The 27,571-nt window shown below is 50.0% G+C and overlaps 1 protein-coding gene across 2 annotated transcripts in view; it reads right to left on the bottom strand.

Moving 5' to 3' along the window:
- SEC14L1 (SEC14 like lipid binding 1) overlaps positions 1-23,914 on the bottom strand; it is a 55,355-nt gene extending 31,441 nt beyond the window's left edge. The window contains exons 1-3 of one of the 2 annotated variants that reach the window (XM_043585681.1): positions 23,560-23,914; positions 22,333-22,437; positions 21,407-21,499 (exon numbers count right to left, since the gene is read on the bottom strand). In XM_043585681.1, coding sequence (XP_043441616.1) covers positions 21,407-21,469 — 63 coding nt within the window. In that variant the 5' untranslated portion in view covers positions 21,470-21,499; positions 22,333-22,437; positions 23,560-23,914. The remainder of the gene's footprint in view (positions 1-21,406; positions 21,500-22,332; positions 22,438-23,559) is intronic. The other variant, XM_043585682.1, reaches the window with a different exon arrangement.
- Positions 23,915-27,571: the final 3,657 nt, after the last annotated feature.

Here is a 27,571-nt window from a genome sequence, read left to right as displayed (position 1 = left end):
GTGTTCCGGTAAGTTTCCAACTTCCGCACAGAGATCCTGGAGAAGCAAAGAGATGGGTGAGCAAAGCTTCTGTAGTAAGTGAAGGGCCAAAAAACAAAGACTTTCAGCTTCACGGGCCAGGTAGTCTCTGTCGCAAATACTCAACTCTGCTTTCATAGGACAAAAACAGCCACAGATAATACGCGAACAGATGAGTGCGGCCGTGTTCCCTTAAAACTGTATTTACAGACACCAAAAACTGAATTTCATATACTTTTCACATGTCATAAAATATTATTCTTTGGAATTTTTCCTAACCATTAAAAAATATAAAAACTATGGGGCGCCTGGGTGGCTCAGTCGGTTAAGCGGCCGACTTCGGCTCAGGTCACGATCTCGCGGTCCGTGAGTTCGAGCCCCGCGTCGGGCTCTGGGCTGACAGCTCAGAGCCCGGAGCCTGTTTCAGATTCTGTGTCTCCCTCTCTCTCTGACCCTCCCCCGTTCATGCTCTGTCTCTCTCTGTCTCAAAAATAAACGTTAAAATATATATATAAAAACTAAATATATATATATATTCATACATATATATAATTTATACATATTTTTATATATCATCTATATGATCTATATATAAAAACTAAGAGCTGTCTGCAAAGACAGGCAACAGGGCACAGTCTGCCCACCCCTGATCTAAGAGATGAACTCTAACATCCTTAATTGGAATTCCTTATGGAATTCCATTCCTTAATGGAATTAAGGTTCCATTTAATTATTTTCCCACAAAAATTCCAGAGTTCTTGAAAATGCCAGTCAGAGGGTGGGTGATGGGTATTGAGGAGGGCACCTTTTGGGATGAGCACTGGGGGTTGTATGGAAACCAATTTGACAATAAACTTCATATACTGAAGAAAAAAAAAAAAAAAAAAGAAAATGCCAATCAGTGAAAACTGTGGACAAAAAAACTTTACATAAAATAGAAAGAACTGTGAAGCCACGGATGGTCACTTCATACGTTTTATGTTTATTTACCTGAACCGTTCTCCGTGAGAAGGCAGGATTCCAACAAATACACATCTAACTGACATCCGCAAATCTGACTATGTACATTTCACCCAAAAAAGGAGTGGGGAGGAGGGGAAAGGAGAGAATGCATTTGAACGATGAGGAAAACACCCACCATTCCACGCAATGAACAGTCGACTCTGGAACTCTGTCATCGAAACCAGCAGCCACTAACCACATGTGGCTAGTTAAAAGGTAAGTAACTTTAAAATTGAGTTCCTCAGCCTCACTGGCCACATTTCAAGTTCAAGAAGTTGCTCTGATATTCTTGGCTGATTTACAAGGAACATTTTGACCTGACAACTACACACCTTTGTCCTAGTTCGTGTCCCTAGAACGTCTGTGGGGACTGCGGTGAGCCCTAAATAATAAGTCTAACGATAAATGTCTTCTCTCCTCGAGACCCAGAGAGTCATTCATACTTCTTGATAAGCTAATTATACTAGTCTGAGTTTCAAATCTGTTTTATTAACTGGGTCTTGTTATTTAAAGCCTTTTGTCCAGACGCAGAATAGAAGGCTGTATCACCTATTTAAAAATTTCTGGGGGCGCCTGGGTGGCTCAGTCGGTTGAGCGTCCAACTTCAGCTCAGGTCATGGTCTCATGGTCCGTGGGTTCAAGCCCCGCATCGGGCTCTGTGCTGACGGCTCGGAGCCTGGAGCCTGCTTCGGATTCTGTGTCTCCCCCTCTCTCTCTGTCCCTCCCTCGCTGGCACTCTGTCTCTCTCCCTCTCTCTCTCAAAAACAGACATTAAGGGGCGCCTGGGTGGCGCAGTCGGTTAAGCGTCCGACTTCAGCCAGGTCACGATCTCGCGGTCCGGGAGTTCGAGCCCCGCGTCAGGCTCTGGGCTGACGGCTCAGAGCCTGGAGCCTGTTTCCGATTCTGTGTCTCCCTCTCTCTCTGCCCCTCCCCCGTTCATGCTCTGTCTCTCTCTGTCCCAAAAATAAATAAACGTTGAAAAAAAAAATTTTTTTTAAAAAAAAAAGAAAAGAAAAGAAAAAAAAATAGACATTAAAAAAAATTTTTTTTTTAAATTTCTGGCATCGGAGGCAATTTTTTAGAAAACAGGCAGCTTCTGACCGCACACACCAATCACAAAGGTGACTTCGGGTGAACAACAAACAGTTCATTCCTTCCAGGACTGAGGAGGCCCCCCTCCTCTCGGCGCCCCCACCTTCCTGCTCCACCCTCCCCTCCCCTCCCCTCTCGTGGTCTGAGTCCCAGATCCAGTTGCCTTTTCTGCCTAGAATAGAACTTTAGCAACTACTTTTCATCTTCCTTTTTGCTGACAGCCTGAAAAGTATCCCTTTGTTTTCCAGCCTGCAAGTATTAATCCAGATTTGAAAATAAATTACAGGAGCAATAAAAAATAATAACAATAAATCATAGGTTTCCATCTTGATTCTAACAGATCCAAAATCTTAGAAAGGTGCTACGAAATCAGAAAGCGTTCTCTTTTCGGGGCGCCTGGGTGGCTCAGTCGGTGAAGCATCCAACTCTTGATTTCAGCCCAGGTCACGATCTCACGATTCGCGGACTCTGCAAGATGCCTGCTTGGGATTCTCTCCCTCCCCCTCTCTCTGCCCCTTCCCCACTCGTATACCCACACGCTCTCTTTCTCTCTAAAAAATAAATTTTAAGGAAGTTAAAAAAAAAATGTTTAAGTGTTATTTTTTTTAAACGCCAATGTCTTCTGCTGCAGTATATATAAATAAACCCACCCAAGGAGACCCTCTTCAGCAATACAATGTGATGAACGATTCATCCGTGCATACATGAATGAATCAAAATAATTATGCTGAATCAAAGAAAACAGGCAAAAAAAAAAAAAAGAAGTACGTGCGATTCTGTAAAATTCTAGGAAGTACAAACTAATTTACAGTAACCGAAAGCAAATCAGTGGCTCCCTGGCGTTAGGAAAAAAGGAGAAATTACAACGGGACATAAAGAACTTTTGGGGCGATGCCTACGTTAATGATCTTAATTACAGCGATGGTTTCAAAGGTAAGAACACATGACAAAACTTACCCGACTACGTAGCTTTAAAACGTACAGTTTATTCCTAAGAGACTCTTAAATATGGAGAACAAACAGAGGGTTACTGGAGGGGGTGGTGGGAGGGGGATGGGCTAAATGGGGGAGGGGCACTAAGGAATCTACTGAAATCATTGTTGCGCTGTATGCTAGCTAATTTGGACGTAAATTTTAAATAAATAAATAAATAAATAAATAAATAAATAAATAAATGTATGTATGTACGGTTTATTATTCCTCATTTATACCTCAGTAAAGCCAAACAACAACAACAGCAACAAATTCATCGAGTTTCAACTGGCAGCCAAGTCAGGAATTCCTAACATCTGCAGCAGTGACCAGTCTGACTGACAAAGGAACTTGATCCACCAGAGCAGGGAAGCGGCAAGGGTATGTGAAAAGGGACGCAGGGTGAAAGGCTCTGTCCCTCACTGTCCAAGGCCGGAAGCAACCAAGGTGTCCTCCGAAAGAGGGATGGATTGGTAGACTGGGGCACGTCCATACGGTGGAGCGTTATCCAGCAACAAAGAGCAATCAGCCATCAACCCCCAAAAATACATGGGAGAAACTTCGATGACTACTGTTTAACGAAAGAAGCCTGTGTGAAAAGGCCACATGTCATAGGATGCCCGCCACATGGCATTCTGGGAACGGAAAATGACAGAACCAGCCGAAAGATGAGTGGCTCCCAGGTACTGGAGGAGAGGGGGGTGGGACAGACAGGCGGAGCACAGAGGGTTTCCTGGGCCACGAAACTGCTCCGTGTGATACCTTAACGTGGACACGTGATGTTCTGCATCTGTCCAAGCCCACAGGATGTCCAGCACCAAGAATGAATCCTAATGGGGGATGCTAATGAATAATCACGTATTGGGGCGCCTGGGTGGCTCAGTCGGTTAAGCATTCGACTTCGGCTCAGGTCATGATCTCACGGTTTTCGTGAGTTCGAGCCCCGCGTGGGGCTCTGTGCTGACAGCTCGGAGCCTGGAGCCTGCTTCGGATTCTGTGTCTCCCTCTCCTTCTGCCCCTCCCCTGCTCACACCCTGTCTCTCTCACTCCCAAAAATAAATAAAACATCAAAAAAAAAAAAAAAAAGATCATGTATTAATACTGGCTTATCAGCTGAAACACAGCACACAGACTTTAACGACAGGGGTATCTGGAGACCCTCTGTGTGGTCTCCGCAATCTTCTGCAAACCTAAACAAACTATTCTAAAAAGTAAGACCTATGAAATATGATAAAAGAGCAAAAATCTATCAAGTGTGCTCTAAGAAAACAAAAGACAAACTTCTTTTCAGAAGAACCTAGAGAAATTACTCAACAAACATTCACTCCCTTCCCCACGGCGGGCGCTGAGGAGGCAGGGACACAGGACAAGGACCTTGTCAGCACGGGAAATGAGGCTGACGACACTCTACCCCAAGCATCGCCTACTTACTGACCGCTGCGTATGCACCGTAATTGGCTTCACAAAGTCTAATGCACTTACTAGGCAGAATCTTTCTACGAAATGAGTTTCTCTCTACTTAGAAATGAGGAAATAGAGGCCGAGAGAAGCCAACGTCCCGGGGATTTGAACCCGGGTCCGCGCCCCCTCGTACAGACCTTGGGATAAAAGCCCGCCTTCAAATCTCAGCTCCGAACAGCAGTCGGCAGAGAGCCCCGGGAGATTCCCGAATTTCGCCGAGTCCCAGCTTCTGCATTTTCTTTAGCGTACAGAATCGTGGAAGATTCAAAAAGGAACTGGTTAGCGGGCCCTGACACAGACTAAGTACAACAGTCAAAAAATGTGCCTCCTGTCCTGTGCTGAACTTCCCAAAGAGGAAGAAAGCGAGCGCGCATTAAGACGCGGCAGCCCAACGGTTCCAAGGAACCAAATTGTCTAGGCTCAAAAAGGGGAAGGAAGCCTTTCTAACGCAATCGGCTTTAAAAACTAAAATATTTTTTGACGTTTATCTTTTCTACCATGCTTTGAAAACTCACCCCCCCAAAACCCCTCTGTTCACCAGACTAAAATGGTAATCATATTCCCAACGGCCCTAAAAACACACGACGCAAATCTCATGAGGCTTTGGTGAAAACCCACTATGTGAAGCTTCTAAACAGCCAAGTTAAAACAAAAACAAAAACAAATACTCGGTGTAAATAATATCACGTAGGTCTCCTTCCTATAAAGAAAAGGCAAACCGAGGATACGGACAGAAATCATCTTTACTTCGGTGTAGGTATTATGGATAAAATATTCCCCCTGAAAGATGAAATAAATACAAGAAATAGATTTAGCTAGTTAAAGAACTGATTATTAGCTACCTATACGATACTCAGTTGCGGGAATCAGAAGATAGGGCCCTGAAGATAAACACGACCAGGGCTGGGAAGAGACCTTTCACAAAATACAGGGGGTGGAAAGAGGGTGCTGAACGAGACGACTTCTCTGAAAAGGTTTCGGTTCCAGGGAGCCCCGAAACAGGCCTCAGGCTACTGGTGTTAACATTTTCCACAGAATGAGGAAACACAATACCCTGGAAGGGAAAGAACTCGCGTCAGGAAACTAATCAAACTAATCGCTCGGCTCCCATCGCGGCCTGAATAAATGTAAACATTAGACTGCTGTTCCCCACAGTCCTGGGAGAGTCCTCTCCTGCTCCAAGGACAAAGCCTTCTCCGGATCTCGCACCGGATCTTGACCGGAGATGTGGTGCCGCACCAGCCCTCACGGCCTCCAACGGACTCCTTGGAGCGCAGGGTGCTGGCAACTTCCTATCCACCCCCCCAGTTACCAGCTGTGGGACTCGGCTAGTCACCAGTGTGCCCTTTCCCTTTGCTCCTGAAGCACTGTCACCTTGGGCCTGAGACACAAACCAGGGAGAGCCGCACGACAGGGCCAATGGACAGCTTGGGCTCTGGTGTCGACGGGCCCTGATTTGAATGCCACGGGTACCAGCCGTAAGCAACAGCCTTCGATGAAGAAGACGGCTGTGAGCCACCGAAGACAGGGCACGAAGGGGAAAAGTGTTATCGCCCGGCAGGCAACCCAGTCGGGCACAGGCAGATCCGAGGGAGAACGAGGAGGAGAAAGGGAGAGGAATTTTAAAGCAAAGCCCACAGACCTACTCCAGAGTACACACTCCCAGTCAGAAGACAGGTTGAGCCCAGGGGCACCCGGCGGACTCGGTCGACAGAACGTGCGACTCCTGATCTCAGGATCATGAGTTCAAGCTCCACGGTGGGTGTGGAGCTTACTTAAAAAAAAAAAGTCCTGGTGATGTAACGCACGGCACAGTGATTATAATTAATACTGCACTGCATGTTTGAAAGCTGCTAAAAAAAGGACTTTTTTTTTTTTAACATTTGCTTATTTTTGAGAGAGAGAGAGAGAGACGGAGTATGAGCGGGTAAGGAGTAGAGAGGGGGACACAGAATCCGAAGCAGGCTCCAGGCTCCGAGCTGTCAGCACAGAGCCCCACGTGGGGCTCAAACTCGCAAACCACAAGATCGTGACCCGAGCTGAAGTCAGATGCTTAGCCAACAGAGCCACCCAGGCGCCCCTAAAAGAGGGTATCTTAAAAATTATGATCACAAGGAAAAAAATGTGTAACTATGTGAGGCGACAGAGGTTGAATAAACTTACTGTGATGGTCGTTTCACAAATCTGTACGTATCTCAAAACATCGGTATACACCTTAAACTAATACAATGTTAAATGTCGATTATATCCAAATAAAGCTGGTGGGGCCCTACCTACAAAGTAAGTGTAAGCAATCAAAAAGACACTACTGGTAGGGTCCTCAACTTCTTCCGGGTCTAATTTAGATCTGTGGAAATTAACACAGCGTGTACATCTCTTTTAAAGATTTTATCTTTAAGTAATCTCTTACACCCCCTGTGGGGCTTGAACTTACAACCCTGAGATCAAGAGTCACGTGCTCACTGAGCCAGCCATGCGCCCCTAAGGTTTCGTCACACAAACGAATGACAAAATACTTATGCACCCAATAAATGCTCACCATTATCCTTAGACCTTTTATATGTTCTTTAAGTATTTCTCAAACACTTAAAGGGAGAAACGTTGGTTCAAATTCAGCAGGAGGGTCCCTGTTTGCCCCCAGGGCCCGGACAACTGGGTCTTCTCATTGGATTATAAGCTTGCTGAGAGCAGAGCCCAAGAAGATGGCTCGGTCACTCTACAGGCTCAAGGCCTAGCTGATCCCCTGTCAACCTCCTCCAGGAGACCGGCCTCTGAAGGCAGGACCTGTTAGAACCCCTTCCTGTCTCCCTGTGGCATCCAGCCCTACTGTAACCTCCTGGGCACATGACTACCATTCTCAAACTAAACTGCTTTGAAGGTCTTAAACTTTCTTTTTTTAATTAGTTAGTTATGTAATCTCTGTACCCAAGACGGGGCTCCAACTCAAAACCCTGAGATCAAGAGTCACACACTCCACTGGCCCAGCCAGGTGCCCCAAGAGTTTTACAGAGTTTTTTTTTTTTTGAACGTTTATTTATCTTTGAGACAGAGAGAGACAGAGCATGAACGGGGGAGGGGCAGAGAGAGAGGGAGACACAGAATCGGAAGCAGGCTCCAGGCTCTGAGCCGTCAGCCCAGAGCCCGACGCGGGGCTCGAACCCACGGACCGCCAGATCGTGACCTGGCTGAAGTCGGACGCTTAACCGACCGAGCCACCCAGGCGCCCCGAGTTTTACACTTTTAAAGTTGAAAACATGATATAGTTGTACTTGAGGACCATGTGCAAAACACTCTAAAATTCCTCTCGTGAAAAAGATACATGACTGTAAGAATCACAAACGTAAAGACTTCCCGCCTCGACCTTTCCATTGTCAGGTGACAAGGGTTGAAACGTATCCTTATGATTTTTTCTTTACCTTATTTGGTTGGAGGAATACGGGACAGAAGGCACGTGCCAGATACGTGCTGATCGAGTGCTTGTGCGATCGGGAAGGCTTCGGTCAACAGTGGGCTATTAGCGAAGTTGCTGGAGAATCAAAGGTTATATATGCAGATTTCTGACCGCATGCGGGGATGGGGGGGGGGTGTCTGTGACACTAATCTGTGTTCGAGGGCCAACTACAGTTGGAAAAAACGGAGGTATACACATCTTTTAGGTAGATCTTTATACGTAAGCTATACGTCAATACATTTTGAAGGTCAAAGGTCTCACAGGTGACAATTATTCAGGCCCCAGGCAAACACGAACGCCTGGAGCGCCGTGACAGGTCTCTCTGGGGTTTTCACGTGCAGTCACGTGACGGACCCATGCGTGATCCAGTGGGATCCAAGACACCCCGTGATTTACCAAAACCACTCCTAGTCCGTACGTTTTTTTGTCTAATAAAGAGCAAACACAGTGTGGGTGACAACAAAAATAGCGGTTCTGCATATTCCTGTTCAAATCAAGTTGGATTTGGCAGAGTACGGCTTTACTTTCCAGAGTGTAAAAAAATAAACCCAAGGACTTGAGAAAAAGCATTTGGTGTTCTGGGGAATTACAGCTGTCAGCTTTGAAAGATGCCATGTGTTTGCCCACATAAAAGAACGTAATGAGCTATGGAAATATTATCCGGTTTCATGAACCAGAATAAAAACTCCATCATTAGCGGACTGAAACTAGGAGCTGTTTTAATCCACCAGGAAAATAGCTATCACGTACTATTTATTAAAGGCCTATCAGACCCGTCGCACCTCACACACCCGAAGCGTCTGATTCTCTATTGTCTCTTCGACTTCTCTTCCCTTATGGCAGGAGCCCAGCGTTTTACTTCGGTGGCCCTACCCCTGCTTCTTTCTTAAGAAACCAGGAACACCAGCAACCACAAAATGCACATTATAAAGATATACTCTGGGGGCGCCTGGGTGGCGCAGTCGGTTAAGCGTCCGACTTCGGCCAGGTCACGATCTCGCGGTCCGTGAGTTCGAGCCCCGCGTCGGGCTCTGGGCTGATGGCTCGGAGCCTGGAGCCTGTTTCCGATTCTGTGTCTCCCTCTCTCTCTGCCCCCTCCCCGGTTCATGCTCTGTCTCTCTCTGTCCCAAAAATAAATAAACGTTGAAAAAAAAAATTAAAAAAAAAAAAAAAAAAGATATACTCTGAGGGGAGCCTAGGTGGCTCGCTGGGTTGAGTGTCCCTCTCTTGATTTCGGCCCAGGTCATGATCTCACAGTTTGTGAGATCAAGCCCCAGGTTGGGCTCTGTGCTGACAGCATGGAGCCTGCTTGGGATTCTCTCTTTCCCTCTCTCTCTGCCCCTCCCCCACTCGCACAAGCAGGCTCACTCGGGCTCTCTCTCTCAAAATAAACAAACTTAAAAAAAAAAAAACTTGCTTAAAAAATATATATATACTTTGAATATATGGAACAAAATACAGTGGCAGAATTCTTCAAGGAACTTGCCTTTTGGATCTAGAATCTATTAATATAAAAGACAAAAAAGAAATGAACTTAGATATGCAATTTTTTGGTTGATATTAGCATCAAAAACTAGATCTTAAAAATGTTCAGCCTTGGGGCGCCTGGGTGGCTCAGTTGGTTAAGCGTCCAACTTCAGCCTAGGTCATGATCTTGTTCCGGAGTTCGAGCCCCGCGTCGGGCTCTGTGCTGACAGCTCGGAGCGTGGAGCCTGTTTCAGATGCTATGTCTTTCTCTCTCTCTCTCTCTCTCTCTCTCTCTCTCTCTCTGCCACTCCCCCACACATGCTCTGTCTCTCTCCCAAAATTAAATAAAACATTAAAAATTTTTTTTAAAAAATATTCAGCCTTTTAAGAAGAAATCAAGTTCCGGGGTGCCTGGGTGGCTCAGTTGGTTAAGTGTCCGACTCTTGATTTCGGCTCAGGTCATGATCTCACGGTTGGTGGGACTGAGCCCCGCATCAGGCTCCACGCAGACGGCACAGAGCCTACTTGGGATTCTCTCTCCCTCTATCTGTGCCCCCCACCCCCCGCTCATATGCACGCTCTCGCTCTAAATAAATAACTAAATGAGGAGAGAAGCTCTGACACGTGCTACGACGTGGATGGCCTGTGAAGACAGGTCGCTGAGTCAAACAAGCAAATCACTAAAGTACAAACACTGTCTGGTTCCACTTCTAGTAGGAACAGTCACAGCGCCACTCACAAACAGAAGGTAGAAAAAGGGGCAGAGGGTTTGCCGGGGCCGGGGGATGGGGAGCCGGGGTTTAATGGGGACAACGGTCCTATTTGGGAAGGCGAAAAACAGAAGTGCTGGGGGATGGAGGCACAACAAGGCGAATACGCCCAACACACTGACTTGTCCGCTAAAAATGCTCACAACGGCAGATTGTATAGCATTGTGTATTTACCACAAGAAAACACAGCACAGATCTTCTCCACCTGAAAATTCGCGGAGTCACACAAATAACTAAGACAAGTTCAAAGCAGCACACGTTATGACTCTGTGTCACTAAGTAAACACAGGAACAGTCTGGAGAAGCATATAAAGCCAGCAGTCTCCCTGTTGGCATGTTAAATCCTTCGAAAGAAAATATGATGTGAGAACAGGCCACGGCCTGTTAGAGAGTCTATTCCTTTCAAAAATTTTGAATTAAAAAGTTATAACTGAAACCAGCTTCCCTTCCTCCCGTTCCATGTGCTATAAATTCAATTTGAGGAGACCTAAACCAGTGTTTCTCAAACCCGAGCAGGTATCCGAACCGCCTGCGGGGCTGGGACACCGGGCTGCTGAACCCACGCTCAGAATTCCCGATTCGGTAGAGAATCAGAACTTATTATTGTCAGAATTCTCACTCTAAGCCAACTCTGTGTTAAAAGTAAAATGGAGATAGGAGGTGTTTGGAGAAAAGTTTTCTAAATATTAATAGTATAAATCCTGCAATATAATCAATGATCTCTTAGATGAATTTCTTCTTAAAACCTGTACCTTGCAGCTTTTCGCTCTGGACTTGATTTTTAAGACAGACACGGGGATTAGGCTAGAAAAAATAAGAGAAACATATCCCTTAAAATTAGACCTACCTCATGTTACAGGATAACATTCATTAAGAAAAAAAGAGGCATCTAATAACCAACCTTTCAGGTTTAAACCTGAAGAAATCTTAAAAAAAAAAAAAAATCAGACTACCATACTATCTGAATCAATAATTTTTTTTTTAATTTTTTTTTCAACGTTTATTTATTTTTGGGACAGAGAGAGACAGAGCATGAACGGGGAGGGGCAGAGAGAGAGGGAGACACAGAATCCAAAGCAGGCTCCAGGCTCTGAGCCATCAGCCCAGAGCCCGACGCGGGGCTCGAACTCACGGACCACGAGATCGTGACCTGGCTGAAGTCGGACGCTTCACCGACTGCGCCACCCAGGCGCCCCTGAATCAATAATTTTTAAGTGAATTTTATGTTCTATAGGAGAACCCCAGAAATGACATTCTCTTACACTTGGTATTCGTCACTACGGGAGAAAAGCCACTCCAAACACCAAATAATCCATAAAGCAGGACGCGTTTTTTTTTACTCAACTACACTGATTATAAGCTTCAGTTCACGGACTATAAACACTATTCTACCCACAAAACATGGTGTGAGTCAGAGTCCTTCGAAACAGGAGTTGAAGGGGTAAGGGGCATCAAGGAGGACACTTTTGGGATGAGCACTGGGTGTTACATGTAAGTGATGAATCGCTAAATTCTACTCCTGAAGTTATCGTCACACTATCCGTTAACTAACTTGGATTTAAATTTGTTCAAAAATACCAAAAAAAGTTTTTAAAGAACCACGATTTAAGTGTAAGGAGCAAATACCTCCGACCGAAAGAAGACGCTCCAACGTGCCCTTTTGTCAAAATTCTCACTGGCTCTGGGTACCAGGCCGAAGAAGTTGAGCCTCACCTTGAAGGTGTGGGGCGGCCACTTAAAGAACTCTCAACACGAAGCGTGTTCAGAGTTTCAGTCGGAGCCCCCGGCGGCAGCCCCGAGCGAGGGCAGGTGGGTGAGGGGCAGCGGGGAGGCGGCGTCCAGGGGCCCGAACGGGGCATCAGGCGCTGTCATCGGAGAGGAGCCAACACGATCAGAGACGGGCAGACTCAGACACGGTCCGGGAGACATCAGGGAAGGTTCTGGTCATCACAGAGTCTGAGGGGTGGGGAGGGAAGGCGGCCAGGAACGCCGAGGCTTCCGGTCTGAGAACAGGGCACGTGGTGATGGCACTGGTCAGGAGCAGGAGTTCATAGGAAAAGGCAGAGCTGGGGCGGCTGGGTGGCGCAGTCGGTTAAGCGTCCGACTTCAGCCAGGTCACGATCTCGCGGTCCGTGAGTTCGAGCCCCGCGTCAGGCTCTGGGCTGGTGGCTCAGAGCCTGGAGCCTGTTTCCGATTCTGTGTCTCCCTCTCTCTCTGACCCTCCCCCGTCCATGCTCTGTCTCTCTCTGTCCCAAAATAAATAAACGTTGAAAAAAAAAAAAGAAAGAAAGAAAAGGCAGAGCTCCTGAGGGGCATTTTATTGGGGGGGTGTGTGTGTGTGTGTGTGTGTGTGTGCGCGTGTGTGTGCGTGTGTGTGTTCTGCTGGGCTGTGTTCTTTGTGCGGGCAGGAGGAGGCAGTGGATTCTGTTTCAGAAACGCTAAATTTGTACAGCGTCAAATGGAGACGTCCTAGCAGGCAGCTGGCTAGGAATCTGGAAGTTCCTGAGTGGGAGTCTAGGCTGAAGATAAACTCTGGGATCTTCTGTTTATAAAGTGACAGTTGAAGCCATGGGTTTCAGAGGCTGCCCAGGAAGAGATGTCAGGTGAGAGAGAACCGGATTCTTCTAAAACAGCACGAACTACCAATTAAAACAGCACGATGTTTACGATGGCCAGAAAACACGAAATACACAACCGGCGGTCCCAAAACGGCAAACCAAGTGTCATCAGAGGAGGGGTCCATCTGTCCCCGAGAAGGCACGGAAGTGGGAGAGAGAGGCAAGATCGGTCAGAGGGGCAGGCCAGAGTGTTCCACGTGCAGCCTCGATCAAATATGCAGGACACTCACACATTGGCTGCTCATCAATAACTCAAAGTGCACGCTGAATACTCTAGTGCGAAAACGTGCAGGGGAGCCAGGAAACACACGGCAAATTTCTGAATGGAGAAGGGACCCGGTACACATCAAGACACACAAAGCATAAAGCTTTTGTTCATTCGACAAAAAGACTCGCTCTCCTAACCTCAAACCGTGCCTCGCCAGGGAATCAGAATGCGGTCTATGCTCTGTTTCAACACGGGAAGTCACTCCCCTAGAAATACACGAGACTGGTTCCCTCTCGTGCAGGTTAAAAAAGAAAAGAAGAATCAGTAACGACAACAGCGACCAAAGTCCTCTCTTCAGTGAACCTGCCTGCGGGCACTTCTCCACGCGGCACCGCCAGCCCGGCCCCCCTCCACCAGATTCCCCCAGGCACCCCACTGCTCACGCTACCCCGAAACCCTCCCAGTCGGCCCTGCCATCAGATGCACTCCTTTACTGCTTTCTGTAGGAACCACAGGGACCCATCACAGAAAGACCCGGTTTAACTTGGGAAAAGAGTATTTTGCCTCTTATTTGTGCTTCAGCTTTCCGGGGGACGGCCACAGGGCCGGATGGGGAGGCCGAACCGATCGAGGCCGCGTGTGCTCCCATAGGCTCCCCGGAACAGTGACGGCGGCTGAGGGCCAGGGTGACAGGAGAGGACGGTGGCAGTTTCTCTCACAAGGCGAGGGCACGAAAGGAAACGAAGGGAAGGGAGGAGGTGGGAGAAGCAGGGAGACTGAAGACAAGAACCACGAGCGACAGCTGATCTGCAGGGGGAACCAAAGACACTGTTTTAGGCGCTCGAGAAAGTCTGAACGTGGACCCAGTATTTTTGTTAAGTATGACAATGACGTACATGGCGATCATGTTGAAAGAATAAAAGGTCCTTACTGGTTACAGACCCTGCTGAAGTAGTTATGGGTGAGCTCGCAAGATGCCTGAAGGCTGCTTTAAATACACCAGGGGAGGGGCGCCTGGGCGGCTCAGCCGGTGAAGCATCCGACTTCGGCTCAGGTCACGATCTCACAGTTCGTGAGTTCCAGCCCCGCGGCGGGCTCTGGGCTGACAGCTCGGAGCCTGGAACCTGCTTCGGATTCTGTGTCTCCTCTCTCTGCCCCTCCCCGACTTGTGCTCTGTCTCTGTCTCTCAAAAATAAATAAATGTAAAAAAAAAAAAAAAAAAAAAAAAAAAAAAACAACTTTAAATACACCAGGGGGAAAAAAATGGGGAAAACAGATCTAACAATAGTGGCAAAGCACTGCCCCCGCCGCCAGAGGAGGGTGACGGCCCCTGGCACTGCCTGGACCCTTCATTCTCTCAACTTGGAGAGGCTTGAAAATGTCCATATCAGTGTTCGGCGGGGGGGGGGGGGGGGGGGGGGGGGGGGGGGGGGGGGTTGTCTTTTTTTTTTTTTTGCGTGTTTTTGCAAAAACAGGTAAACCAAAGAGGCAAGGAGCTGAGTCAGATCCTGCTTTATTTTTCCTTCAGAACCACAACTGGCTCCACCCGAGCACATTAAAAATAATTCAGGATGCATGATGTGTTGGAGAGTGGGTGTAAGAGAAGGGAAAATGCCTAGTTCTCTACAGAGTAGGTGCGTACTGAGAATGTACTATAACTGTCTGTTTCCAAAACTAAGTGAGTCTGACTAATTACACCCCAATCTGTATTAAATGCGGTAGGAGTCACACCCTGGCACTCAAGAACCTTATAAATAAGAAGTCTACCATCTCCCCGCACTGGAAAACCGACCGGGATCCTAATATACCATCAGAGGGACTGGGTCCTTTCCCTCCACTCCCAGGAGGAAAACTGTTGAAAGGCAGCCCCCGAGATACACGAGCGCGGCTTGCTCAGCCCTGGGCAAAACAACCGCTCCCGCCCACCAGGCCGCTGGCAGATCTCACAACACTTCCGTTAACGAAAAGGACGCATCTCAGTGTCACCTCGAGAAACTGGGAAACCGGAGTCGGGGACGCGAAAAGGCCCAAGGCTGAAATCTAGGGGGAGAGGAGGAAGCCGTGCTTCGAGAAAAAGGACGACAGATGGCACGACAACACCTCAGACTAAAATCCTGCTCAAAACCCAACGTGCACAGCACTCGGGTCAGAGGAAAAAACCAGAGGAAACGGGACAGGTGGCTCAAAATGTCTTCGGGAGAGCAGACGGGGCTTCGGGAGGCGGCCGGCTGCCACACGGAGCGAGAAAGGACAAAACAGGAATGCGCTCCGGCAGGACCCGTGCCCCTCTATCCCAGCCAACCCAAAGAACAACCTGGAAGCGGCTGCCCGCGGGGTTGGCTTGGGCGCCAGGCCACCTCCTCAGGAAGCACTCCACCTCCCAGATTTCTGCACACCTCGCACTCGCCCCCCCAGAAGACCAGACTCGGGGCTCTCCTCACGCTGCGGTCACACATGCAAGGCGCCTGGGGCCCCCGCGGGTCTCCCTGGCTGTTTTGACAAAGGAAATCTGAATGGATGCAACAAAGCCTAAATAAAAATACAAATGCCCGCTTAATGCAAAAGACATAAAAGACAAAAAAGAAAAGAAAACACACACGTTCAGAGACGTCATTAACTTACTGATGCACTTCACTTCTACGTGGAGGCAGGCACAGGGCTGGCTGCGAGCAAGGAAGAGGCGAGGACGTGTGGGTCCTCGCTAGGCCCTGCCCTCCCCCACCCTCCTCTCTGCGGGCTAATTCCAGCACCTCCTCACCACAGCCTGACACTAGGAAACTGACCCGTCCCCGAGCGGGTTTGCGGCAGGGCCGGTGGGGACCGAGCCCACAGCCAATCTCTCCCTCCTGCCCTCGTCATCTGGTCTTAGCAGGAAGCCAGGAGGCACCTAAGGAAAAAGGGACTCGAAACAAAAACAAACAAAAACCAAAAAAATGGGATGAAACAAACAAAAATGAAACACGAGAGAGAAGAACAAAGAGTCAGTCTTGTGGTCGCGGGCCATTTAATCAACAGCGGCACCCGGCAAATAGCTTCTCTGTTTATTCAACCTACAGAAATACATTGTCCAAACTCCTAATAAGGGGTTTGTCAACAGGACTTCGTAGGATTTAGGAAGATGTAAAAACAAAAAAAGAATTCGCCACATTCCCCACCAAAAGGGCTCTGCTCCTAAGGGGGGTATTAGCTCACTGAAGCATCAAAGTGTTCCGTGGGGAACACGTAGATCTCGTGTCCGAAAACGGACCACAGGGCGACATTTCAGAGCTGAGTTTCTGTCAAACCCACCTCCCGAGTCCTCGTACTCAAAGCTCAAGTGCACACATGTCGGCTGATCAAGTGCCATCCGAGAGGCTACTATGCATTTAGCGCTGACACTCGAGGGAACAAGGAAAATAATACACGAGGTCACTGCCCCCGAGGAACATTCGAAATAGCTGCATGGAACCCTGAGGATGAAAGAAACGCTAATTACAAGGGGGAGTAGCTACCACGGATGACCCTGATAAGGGATCGCGAAGAAGGGGAGACAGACCCTAGCAGCGGTGCTCAGAGGCCTGGGAAAGTCAGCTGGGTCAGAGGGACGGAGATTCAGAGGACAGATGGGAGAAGCGAGCAGCGAAGGGAAGGAAGGAAGGGTCAAAGGGGTGTGAGGGCCAGAAAAACACCGTGTGGCAAGCCAGGACAGCACAGAGCAGACTTAAACGTCCATGTTCGTGCAGTAAGGTGAAACAGAGAGGGGGGGACAGGAAGGGCCTCGCAGGAGAGCAAAGGAGTTTAGAGCGGGTGAGACAGATAAGGGGTCAAACAGGCGACCGCCGGGCAGACACAGCGTATGGCAGCCGAACGCAGGGCGACCTGTCCGCGTAAAAGACGTAAGGACAGAACAAATAACTCAGGTGGTGCAGGGAGAGAAGGGGACAGGAAGCGTGTGACCCGAAGGCACGACCAGAGGACAGGTGTGCTGGGACGCAGACGGGGGGCGCTCTGGAAGAAGGACGGGGCTTCTGAAAGGAGGGAAGCTGGCCAGAGCAGGGCAGGAGGGGAGGGCACCACGCGGCTGGCGCTGATGGCCGGACAAGGTGGCGGTCCGCGGGGTGGCAGAGCCTCTCCCGTCACGCGCTCCAACTGGTCAAAACGACGGCTGTCCTCAGGTGAAAAGGGATCATTGGCAAGGGGGCGCCTCGCCGGCGAATGCTGGCAGAGAGCCGTCTGGGCCGCGGGCTTTCCTCCCCCTCGGGGCCCTGGCCTCCCGCGTGTCCCTCCATTTGCTCTCCAGCAACTTCACCCTACCTCTGGGTCACGTAGGAAGGGGCCCTTAACCGTCAGCGGGGGGAAAGCTGTCACTGAACACGTCTAAGTTTTAAAATTATGTTTTAGCTCAGAAATTTCCACGTGCAGCCCTCTCGAGCCAGCACGCCAGAACCTTCCTGCCCATCCAGAGCCCCTTCAATCCCCCTCCCCACGACCCAGGCAGGGGAGCCCCAGGAAACGTGCTTGGCTGAGACTGGACAAGTCCAAGGCGCCCTCGCGAACAAGAACCTTCGGAAAACACCGCGGGCACACGCGGGGCGCCGGAGGCCTGGCAGGATAAAGAGAACCGAACGCGGGCAGCAGACCTCTACCACGAGGTGTGTCTCAGGTTCCTCACCCTCCGAGGTGCCTCAGGTGGTCTCGGGTGATTTCTCAACTCACTGAGGCTCTCCCGTTCCGTTTCTGGGCAAATATGGCATGAGAGCGGGCCCTTAAAACGCCACAACCGTTTTTGCTGGTTTCTGCAGAAACTCCACCTCCGTTTTGCTGGTTTGCCATTTAATTCAAATGGGTTAGTGAGAACGCTCACATGATTTCCTAAGGCTACGGGTACACTGATCCCAAAACAAACGCTACACTGAATCGATCATATGCAATTAACATGCTTGATACACCCCCACCCCCACCCCCCAGCAACTTACGAGCAACTTACACTAGTCGCTGTTCCCCTAAGCCGTTTTCAGGCCATACTAAATTACAGTAACGCTCTCGGTTAACAGACAAGGGCATCCGTTCACGGAGTGGCATCTTCCCCGACAGTCTCCTCCCCACGGGGCCCCCGTAAAGCAGGGCTTGGATCCACCCCCAGATCCCACAGGCCGACCACCTGCCCAACGCCGCTGTCACCGCCACGTGCTGTGACTAGCGCCGCACACTTTCTGAGGCTGGCTCTCAAAAACGTTTCCCTTGGGGAGCCTGGGTGGCGCAGTCGGTTAAGCGTCCGACTTCAGCCAGGTCACGATCTCGCGGTCCGGGAGTTCGAGCCCCGCGTCGGGCTCTGGGCTGATGGCTCAGAGCCTGGAGCTTGTTTCTGATTCTGTGTCTCCCTCTCTCTCTGCCCCTCCCCCGCTCATGCTCTGTCTCTCTCTGTCCCCAAAATAAATAAACGTTGAAAAAAAAAAAATTTAAAAAAAAAAAAAAAAAAAAAAAAACGTTTCCCTTGAAGCCATAGTTCCGTTCTCGCTTTAACTGGCCATCTCTCTCCTCACTCTGAATGAGCTGCAAAGACTATTTCTACAGGAAGTCTGTTATACTCCTGCTTATCCTCAAGGAAAAAAAACGGTGACAGAGCAAGGTAAATGAGGATTTTATGACGTACAACTTCAGCCTGAAAAAATGGCAAATGACACCACACCAAAAAATCACTAAAGACTGAAAACGTTCTAGCTTCTAATTCCCGAAGGAAAACACATTTCGTTTTCAGATTAAAAAATATTTTCGGGGGCACCTTGGGTGGCTCAGTCGGTTGAGCATCCGACTTCAGCTCAGGTCATGATCTCCCAGCGGGATCGAGCCCTGAACCGGGCTCTGTGCTGACAGGGAGGAGGAGACTGGCTGGGATTCTCTCTCTCCCTCTCTGCCCCTTCCCTGCTCGTGGGCATGCAAGCACGCTCTCTCTCTCTTTCTCTCAAAATAAATAAACTTAAAAAATATATATTTTCTCACAACTCAAAAGGAAATGATTTCTTGCTTCAAAATAAAAGCAATTTAAAAACGCATTAATTTTAAAAGACTGGGAGGTGGTTCAGAATTTGAATTTCAGTCTCCTGTAAATCCATGCATAAAAATGGGCAGGACAAACTTTACCACTTTGAAAATAACAAAGTAAGGAAAATAAGGAAGTTGATCTAGACAGTCAAAACTCCTCTTTATTAAGCTAGTGTCTGCAGAAGAGACCAAAATACCTTTGCCACACAGAATCAGGGTTGCACGGAGCTTTTATAAGATAGTACTTCATGTTTTAGAAAACAGAATGGCTCCTGTCCCCCTGCCCCACCGGGCTTGGCCCAGTCCTCGGGGCAGTCCTCTGCCCCACACGGTGCCCCCGGGCTCTGTTGCTCCCTCACCCCTCTCCCCCAGTTCCACCAGCCTCTACCAACTGAAAAGGGTCAGGCCGCCAACCCTGGGCAGATAATCCACAGGCTGGCCAATAACCTACATCCTAGCTCCAGGGGAGAGATGACCGGATCAAGTCTCTCCAGAATCTGAACTAGGAAACGAGACCAGAATCGGTCACTTAGAAACTGAAAGAATACAACAAGAAATGCCACAAACTGGGGCCTGCGGGGTTTTGAATAGCTCAAAGAGCACGTGAGCTGAAGCCACAAGGGAGGGAAGACCAGGAGCGAGCAAAGCAGCCAGCTGGTAGGAGAGGGGGGCTCCCGCGTACGGAGCAAGGCAGAGTCCCACGGGGTAAAGTTCCAGGGACAACTTCTGCGGACAGACGTTCCCCAGAGCTGCCAGGAACCACCCTCCAATGCCAGGTCCTTGGAGCTCAGCCCATCCAGCTTGCATTCCTGCATTTCTGTGCAATTCACATCACCCCACATGTGCTCCCACGAACAATGCCCCTTCTCAAGCTCTCTGGAGTGGGTCTGTGCTGCACACAACCAAAAGCCAAAACAGCACGTATAACATGCAAACAGGAAGCAAGCCTTTCTTGATAAACCATTCACAAAACATACTCAACAGTCCTAGTATTTAAGGGAAATACGGGGGTGCCTGGCTGGCTCCATCAGTAGAGCACAACACTCTTGATCTTGGGGTTGTGAGTTTGAGCCCTACGTTGGGGGTAAAAAGGACTTCAAAATAAAATCTTGAAAAAGAAAAAAAAAAAAGGAAATACAGAACTAGAAACACCACCCCCACACCAAAAGTAAAACCCCCAAAACCTCACACTGACTGAGGAGAGGCACAAGGCAACTTTCTGAGGTAATGGATGGAAAGGCTCTACAAGTGACGTGTTGGTCACTCTTCCTTCAAAACCGATCAAAACGGACACTGAGTACGTGACCATTTCACTGTATGTAAATTATACCTCAATTTACAAAAACAAACGCCCTAAATCTAAATTGTTTCCTTGAGAGGACTTGAGTTTTGGGGGCTATTTTTCAAAACTATATTGACCTGGATAAATCTCACGACCAAGGTTGAGCAGAAACAACCAGATGCGGGGCGCCTGGGTGGCGCAGTCGGCGAAGCGTCCGACTTCAGCCAGGTCACGATCTCGCGGTCCGGGAGTTCGAGCCCCGCGTCAGGCTCTGGGCTGATGGCTCAGAGCCTGGAGCCTGTTTCCCATCCCGTGTCTCCCTCTCTCTCTGCCCCTCCCCGGTTCATACTCTGTCTCTCTCTGTCCCAAAAATAAATAAACGTTGAAAAAAAAAAAAAAATTAGAAACAACCAGATGCAAAAACACCTGAGTTTCTAGTTAAATACAGAAACGAAACAGCCAACACTCATCAATGGTGTTCAAAGTGAGAGCGGCGGCCAACTTTGAGGTGGGAGGGAGGTGGGGAGTGGGACTCGGGGGGGGGAAAAAAACCCCTCTCCACATCCCTCTTCTTCTTTAACGAACAAAATCCGGAGGAAAAAGTATTTCATCAGAATCCTGCTTCTGAGGGGCAAAGGGGGAGGGAGAGAGAGAGAAATCTTAGGCAGGCTCCAAGCTCAGTGCAGGTCCCCGGCACGGGACTCGATCCCACGACCCTGAGATCACGACCTGAGCTGAAATCAAGAAATGGACACTTAATCAACTGAGCCACCCAGGCGCCTCAACTCAAATCCGTGTAGCAACCTGAGGTGCAGTTTTAAAAAAACGAACAGGCAGGTTTTGATTCTCAGAGACTGACAGTTTAAAGACACTTCACAAACTGTAGCCGGGGCTCGTCAGCATAAAAACAGAACAAGTAAAAATGGGAGAATGGAGACAAACGATAAACATCCGGCTACGGATCAAATCTGAATACATCCAGCTACGGTCAAATCTGAATACTTAAAACAGGCCAAAGAGCAAATCAAAATATAAAGTACTTACAGCCATAATTAACTCAAAGGGGTGTTTATACACCCTCACTGGTGACTGGTATTTCTGCACCATGATTGTAACACGACAGCAAACCTCTCACACCTGCAAGACACAAATGTATTGCGATTAAAAAAAAAAAAAAAAACCCGTGATACAGGGAAAATTTAAATCCGTGTTTACTCAGCAAACCACAGCCCGAGTGTACAAAGGGACCTCAATAGGTCGCATCATTCTCTACACGCAAAAATCAAAAGATGCTACTTTGATTACACGAGGAAGGAGAAGGTAATGAGACAGTTTAAGAGTCGGTGAAGGAAGTTCAAGCGTAATGAGGGAATCCCCTCTGGTCGGCCTCCCGGGGCCTCTCCAGGGGATGTACGGGGGTACAAGATCCCAGTCCTTTCCGGCACCGAGATGTTACGATCCGAGGATTAGTTCCCGAATCATTTTCTCTTCCACAACTTTTACAACAAGCCAAGCCAAAATGACGGCACTTCGGGATACGAAGTCTGGAGACACACAGGCGTAAAAGTGGAAGAAAATACTACCGTATCTCAAATGATGGAAAACTCCTCAAAAGCGAGCTTCGGAGTCTAACGGTCCATCCCTGTTTCCTAACTGCGGTGACCACAATTTCAGAGACTTGTCTTCACGGGGCGGCAACACCAAGCACTCTGGCTAGAGGCTCCCCCGAAACTTCCAAGCCTCAAATAGCTGTGGTATCTGTCGGCAATCAGCTCAAGTGCTGGAGCCTACTTCCCCGAGGTACACCCCCTGGCACCTTCCCCGAGGTACGTATTCCTGCCCCGGTGGTGCCAGCCGCCGGGCACTGTCGTTGAAAAAACACACTCTTTTTGGGGGGGGGGGGGAGTCCTCCGCGAGACCCTACTTCCCTATTTAAAAATGAGGAAGAAAAAGAAATCCAAAGAACCTACCTGTCCTGCTGAGGATAATCATTAAGAAGGTTACTTCATGCTGGATACGGTGAGGGGCTGTTCCAAAGTACAAAATGGAAAATACTCAAGGAGCCCAAAGTCTAGCTGTAAAAAAAAAAAAAAAAAAAAAAAAGGATTACGGAAATATATTTTATTTCAGAAGATTCCTATCTACGTTATTACATTTAAACAGGTCTGGAACTCTCTCCGGCATGTTTGTGTAGCTTATCTCTCTGAAGGAACAGGTTATGTTGGAAAACAGCGCTGACAGTCTGAAAACTGCCACACAATTACTCTCGGTGACCTCAAGCACGTCCCTTGACTTCCCGTGGACTCAGTTTCACCTCTGTACAATGAGGTTTGGAGAGCGATAACCTTGAAAGACTTCCAGCTCTAAAATCATGACACGCAGAGCCCCAACTCCGGAACTCTCCACCTCCCCTGGAAGCCCCGCATTAATCCTCACTCTGCGGCTGGCAGGTCCTGATGCGCTGGGACCACGATCTATTCCGTTTTGCAACCCTGGCGATCGATGCTGGAGCACAATTTGAAAACTGGGAAAACGGATTTCCGAGGACCTCCCAGAGAAGGGGAGGGCGATTACGGGGTATACAAAGGGATGCGGGGGGCTGGGAGACTCAAAAAGCAGTGCTCGGCTGAGAGACTCTAACATCCATTCACGATTCCACTGCCCGGCAGAACCCACGCTGGGGAACCTGCTAATTCACGAACTTCTGAACTCCTGCCAGTTCCCAGCTTCGGATGCTCGGGTCCAGAGAAACCTCCTCCGTGGGAATCCGGAGTTACGACGGCCAAGTGGCACCCCGGACCCGGGCAGCCTCTATTGCATGACAATTGGTGCTTAAAAATCAGCCAATGGCCAGACCCAGGGAGTCCACCGCGCGCAGGCTGAGGGCAGCCGGGCCCTCGGGCCGGTACCGGGGCTCCAGCGCGGCGGCCCCCGCGGGCCCCCAGCCCCGACCGGCCCGGGGGAGGGGAGCCGGGGACGGGATCAGACCCCAAATTCTGTCTCCCGCAGGGAGGGCTCCCGGAGTGGGAAAGCGGAGGGGGGAGGGGGGAGTGCGGGAGCGGGGTGGGGGGGGGCGCTCCCGCCGGGGCGGAGGAAGCCGGGGGGCCGCGAAGGGCCCCGCGACGCCAGGAGGGGCCGGGCCGGGCCGGGCCGGGCCGGGGGCGCGCTCGGAGCCCGCCGCGGCGACGCGCGCCTACCTCTTGTCAGAAAGGCCGGGCCCGGAACGCGGGGCGGCGGGGGGAGCTCATGCCGGCGGCTCCGGGGTGCCGTCGCCGTTCCACTGCCTGCGATCGCAGCTCCGCCGCCGGTTCCGGGGAGTGGACCGGAGGGGGGGAAGGGGGGCGGGCAAGGGAGGGGCGCGGCGAGGCTCCAGTGGTTGTTACGGGTGACGGGGAGGGCGGGGCCGGGCGGCCGGAAGGGGCGCGCGTGCGCGAGCGCGGCCGAAGGACGGAGGCGGGCGCTACGACCGTTGCCAGGGGAAGGGGAGGAGGGGGACGACCCGGGCCGAGCCGCGCTGCGCAAGCGCCATCTCGGCGGCCGGCGGGCGTGGGAGGAGCTCGGAGCTGGCGCCGGCCCTGACGCGAGGCTAGTCTCGCAAGAGGCCGCTGGCCCCGCCCTGTTCTCGTCACAGGGCGTGGCTAGGCTGAGGGGCGGGGCTCGCGGGCCGCGGTGGGGGGGGCGGGAGGCGGGGCGAGACACCGGAGGGCGGGCAAGCTGGGCCTGGAGTTGCGCCGAGTTGGAGCAAGCCGGTTCCTGCCAGGTCAGAGTCAGCTCGGGGCCGGGGCCAGGCCGCTGCTGCGAGGCCTGGCCGGCGCCGGAGGTCCGGTGCCTCCTCATTTTTTTATGGACTGCTCGGGGGCGGCAGGCCTCCCCCTGCAGCGCCCTGACCGCATTCTCGCCGAGTAATGCAGCGGAGGCGAGTGCCAGGGCTTGGGAGGGGCTGGGTGGAAGCGAGCATCGTCTTGTCAACACGTCCAGGCCGCGCGGTGGAAGGAACGCGCGGGGCCAGGTCAGCCCCTGGGGACCAGGAGGGCTGCATTCCAGCGGGACAGCCGCACTTCCAGCTGTAGCTTCCGAGCGCGAGGGGGATGCACCTTGAGACCCGGCGCCTTACGGGGAGCGAGGGCTGGAGGGGGGCACGGCGCACGTCCCCCCCACACACCTCCCTCCCCCCACACACCCCAAGGCTGGCTTTACCGCCAACACACAATTTCTCCGGCCGGGTCACTACTGCGCCCTTTGCATTAGTCACCCTGGGTGGCTGCACTTCGGATGCTGCCCCTGCACAGAACATTTCCGGAACTGCTTTGGAATTTCCTTCAGGGTCAGTTTAGCAGGCACCCAAGAGCACCATTTATAACTTGATCACACCCTATTTTTCTCTGACCCTCATTTTCCAACTTGAGCAGCCACACTGCTCACTAGACTCAGCTCCGACGGGCTTCGGCCAGTTTGTAGAAATTGCATCCACCTTCAAAAGATGCTTTCGGAAAGAAACATCCCGGGAATGATGAACCTCCCGGTAGGAGTAAACAGCGGCACCCATGAGATGGTCTTGTCAAAAATTGACCTGATCTGATAAGCTCTAGGTGTAACCACCAATTTACTGGAAATAGAGAACAGAGAAACGTGGCAAATGATTTCAGGGAAAAAGAATCGCCCAAGTTTCAACTGTGGGAAACACTGCATGACAAACATATTATTTATCGAATCAATTCTAAAGGAAAAAGGGGGGGAAGGACCTAACAGAGATTGGGAGATCATTGAGCCATACACTTAGGGTTTGTAGGCTTTTGTGTATATATAGTATACTTCAGTTAAAACTTTTCCAAAAGGGGCACCTGGGTGGCTCCGTCGGTCAGTTAAGGGACCAACGCTTGGGGCGCCTGGGTGGCGCAGTCGGTTGGGCGTCCGACTTCAGCCAGGTCACCATCTCGCGGTCCGTGAGTTCGAGCCCCGCATCAGGCTCTGGGCTGACGGCTCGGAGCCTGGAGCCTGTTTCCGATGCTGTGTCTCCCTCTCTCTCTGCCCCTCCCCCGTTCATGCTCTGTTTCTCTGTCCCAAAATAAATAAAAAACGTTGAAAAAAATATATTAAAAAAAAAAAAAAGGGACCTACGCTTGATTTCAGCTCAGGTCATGATCTCACGGTTCGTGGGATCGAGCCCCAAGTCAGACTCCTGCTGCCAGCACAAAATTGAAATTCAGTCTCTCTCTCTCTCTCTCTCACTCTCTCTCTCTCTCTCTTTCTTTCTTTCTCTCTCTCTTTCTCTGCCCCTCCCTCACTCACACGCATACCCACACGCTCTCTCTCAACCCTTTAAAAAAAAAAAACTTTTCAGAGGAAAAAAAAAAAAACAGAACTAAGACATTGACCATGAACCTTATTTCTGTCTTGATTCTCACCAGTGAAATACATTGTTATGAAACCGGGGAGTTTAAACACTTTGAACATGTTACGATACTAAAAAAATTAATTTTTTTAGGTGAGATAATGGTATTATAGCTAACATTTTTCAAAGAAGCCCTATCTTATAAGGATGTGCCCGGAAATATTTTGCAGTGAAATGATGCGGTGTTGGAAATTACTTTCAAAATAATCTAGGTGGGGAGAGGGATGAGTAAGGGCTAAGGCGAAATAAGATCGGTCCTAGGTTGATAATTGTTCATTGTATGATTCTGTCCGCTTTTGTACACTTGGAAATGACCAATGTTTGAGTTACCACATTTGAAATTACCAATAATAAGACGTTTTTCACACACACGAAAAAGATGGCTTGTCACCGCTGAGGCTTACGTTGGATTGTTTTTAAATCAGTTTTATTGGGCAATTGTCGAAAATGCACAAGAAACTCTCCCGAGCGACATACCACAGAGTTACGTGAAAAGATCAGTCTCCAGTCTCTTTTTTTTAGCACATGTACATGGACCTCTTATTATGTGGCAGACACTGTGTGAAGCATAAAGAAGAGTACAGTGTGGGGGCGCCTGGGTGACTCAGCTGGTTGAGCGGCCGACTTCGGCTCAGGTCATGATCTCACAGTTCATGGGTTCGAGCCCCACATCGGGCTCTGTGCTGACAGCTCAGAGCCTGGAGCCTGTTTCAGATCCTGGGTCTCCCTCTCTCTCTGCCCCTCCCCTGTTCACGCTCTGTCTCTGTCTCAAAAATAAATAAGCATTAAAATATATATATATACAATTTATAAAATAAGCCATAAGGGACGCCTGGGTGGCTCAGTCCGTTGAGCGTCCGACTTCGGCTCAGGTCATGATCTCACAGCTCGTGAGTTTGAGCCCCGCGTCGGGCTCTGGGCTGACTGCTTGGAGCCTGGAGCCTGCTTCACATTCTGTGTCTCCTTCTCTCTCTCTGCCCCTAAGCCACTCACATTCTGTCTCTGTCTCTCTCAAAAATAAGTAAACATTAAAAAAATATATTAAAAAAAAGATGAGTACCGTGTGGAAGGGGAAACGGAGAAGTGCGGGGGTCAGGTGTGGCTGCCGGTGACCAGGACCCCCCAAGCAAAAGTGTCATGACGGAACAGAAGTTTATGTCCCTCACACGTGAATGGCGTCCAAGGCTGGTACGGTGTCTCATCATCACTATCAATTGCCGATTCCCCCAAAGGGCCACCCTGATGACCCAAGGCTACGGTGATTAAGTCAAGTCCAGCAGGGGAGAGCTCCACCTTAACCAGAGTCAGCCTGGAGACACTCTTGGTGGGTCAGCGGGGGGGGAGGTCGGGGCACATTTCAGGGGATGTGAGTCTGGGCTTAAGCGTTCGAGGCAGCTGTCTCAACACCGGGACCAAGAAGGACTAGGTCCGTTCGGTGATGTAGTTGTTTGGACCTGACGGATACAGCAAGGAACGGGTCTTGAAGATTTGAGCCTCGACGAGTACACGGCCGTCCGACAAACAAGCCGTTTGCCAAGATGAGCCATCTTTCGTTAGAAGGCAGTATTTTTTCATGAGTTTCCCGAAGCAAACGGTGAAGCCGTTCGTCGGTTTACGGTCTTCTCTTCCCCGGCCAGGCATCTTCCAGACACACCGCGAGTCGTGTTGACACCGGAGTCCCGAAAGGCAGGCTGTGTGGACGCGGGCGGTCTCGTCTCTCATCGGCGGGGCCACGGGGTCCTTCTGTCTTGCTGCCTTGTCTTATCTCAATGTTTCCTGCACCCCCCAGCCAGCAAGGAGGAGGAGAGCGAAGGTGA

This window comes from Prionailurus bengalensis, chromosome E1 (genome assembly GCF_016509475.1).
Source record: "Prionailurus bengalensis isolate Pbe53 chromosome E1, Fcat_Pben_1.1_paternal_pri, whole genome shotgun sequence".
Lineage (NCBI taxonomy): Eukaryota > Metazoa > Chordata > Mammalia > Carnivora > Felidae > Prionailurus > Prionailurus bengalensis.
Note: the sequence above shows the minus strand (reverse complement) of the source record. Positions and strands in the feature narration are given on the sequence as shown.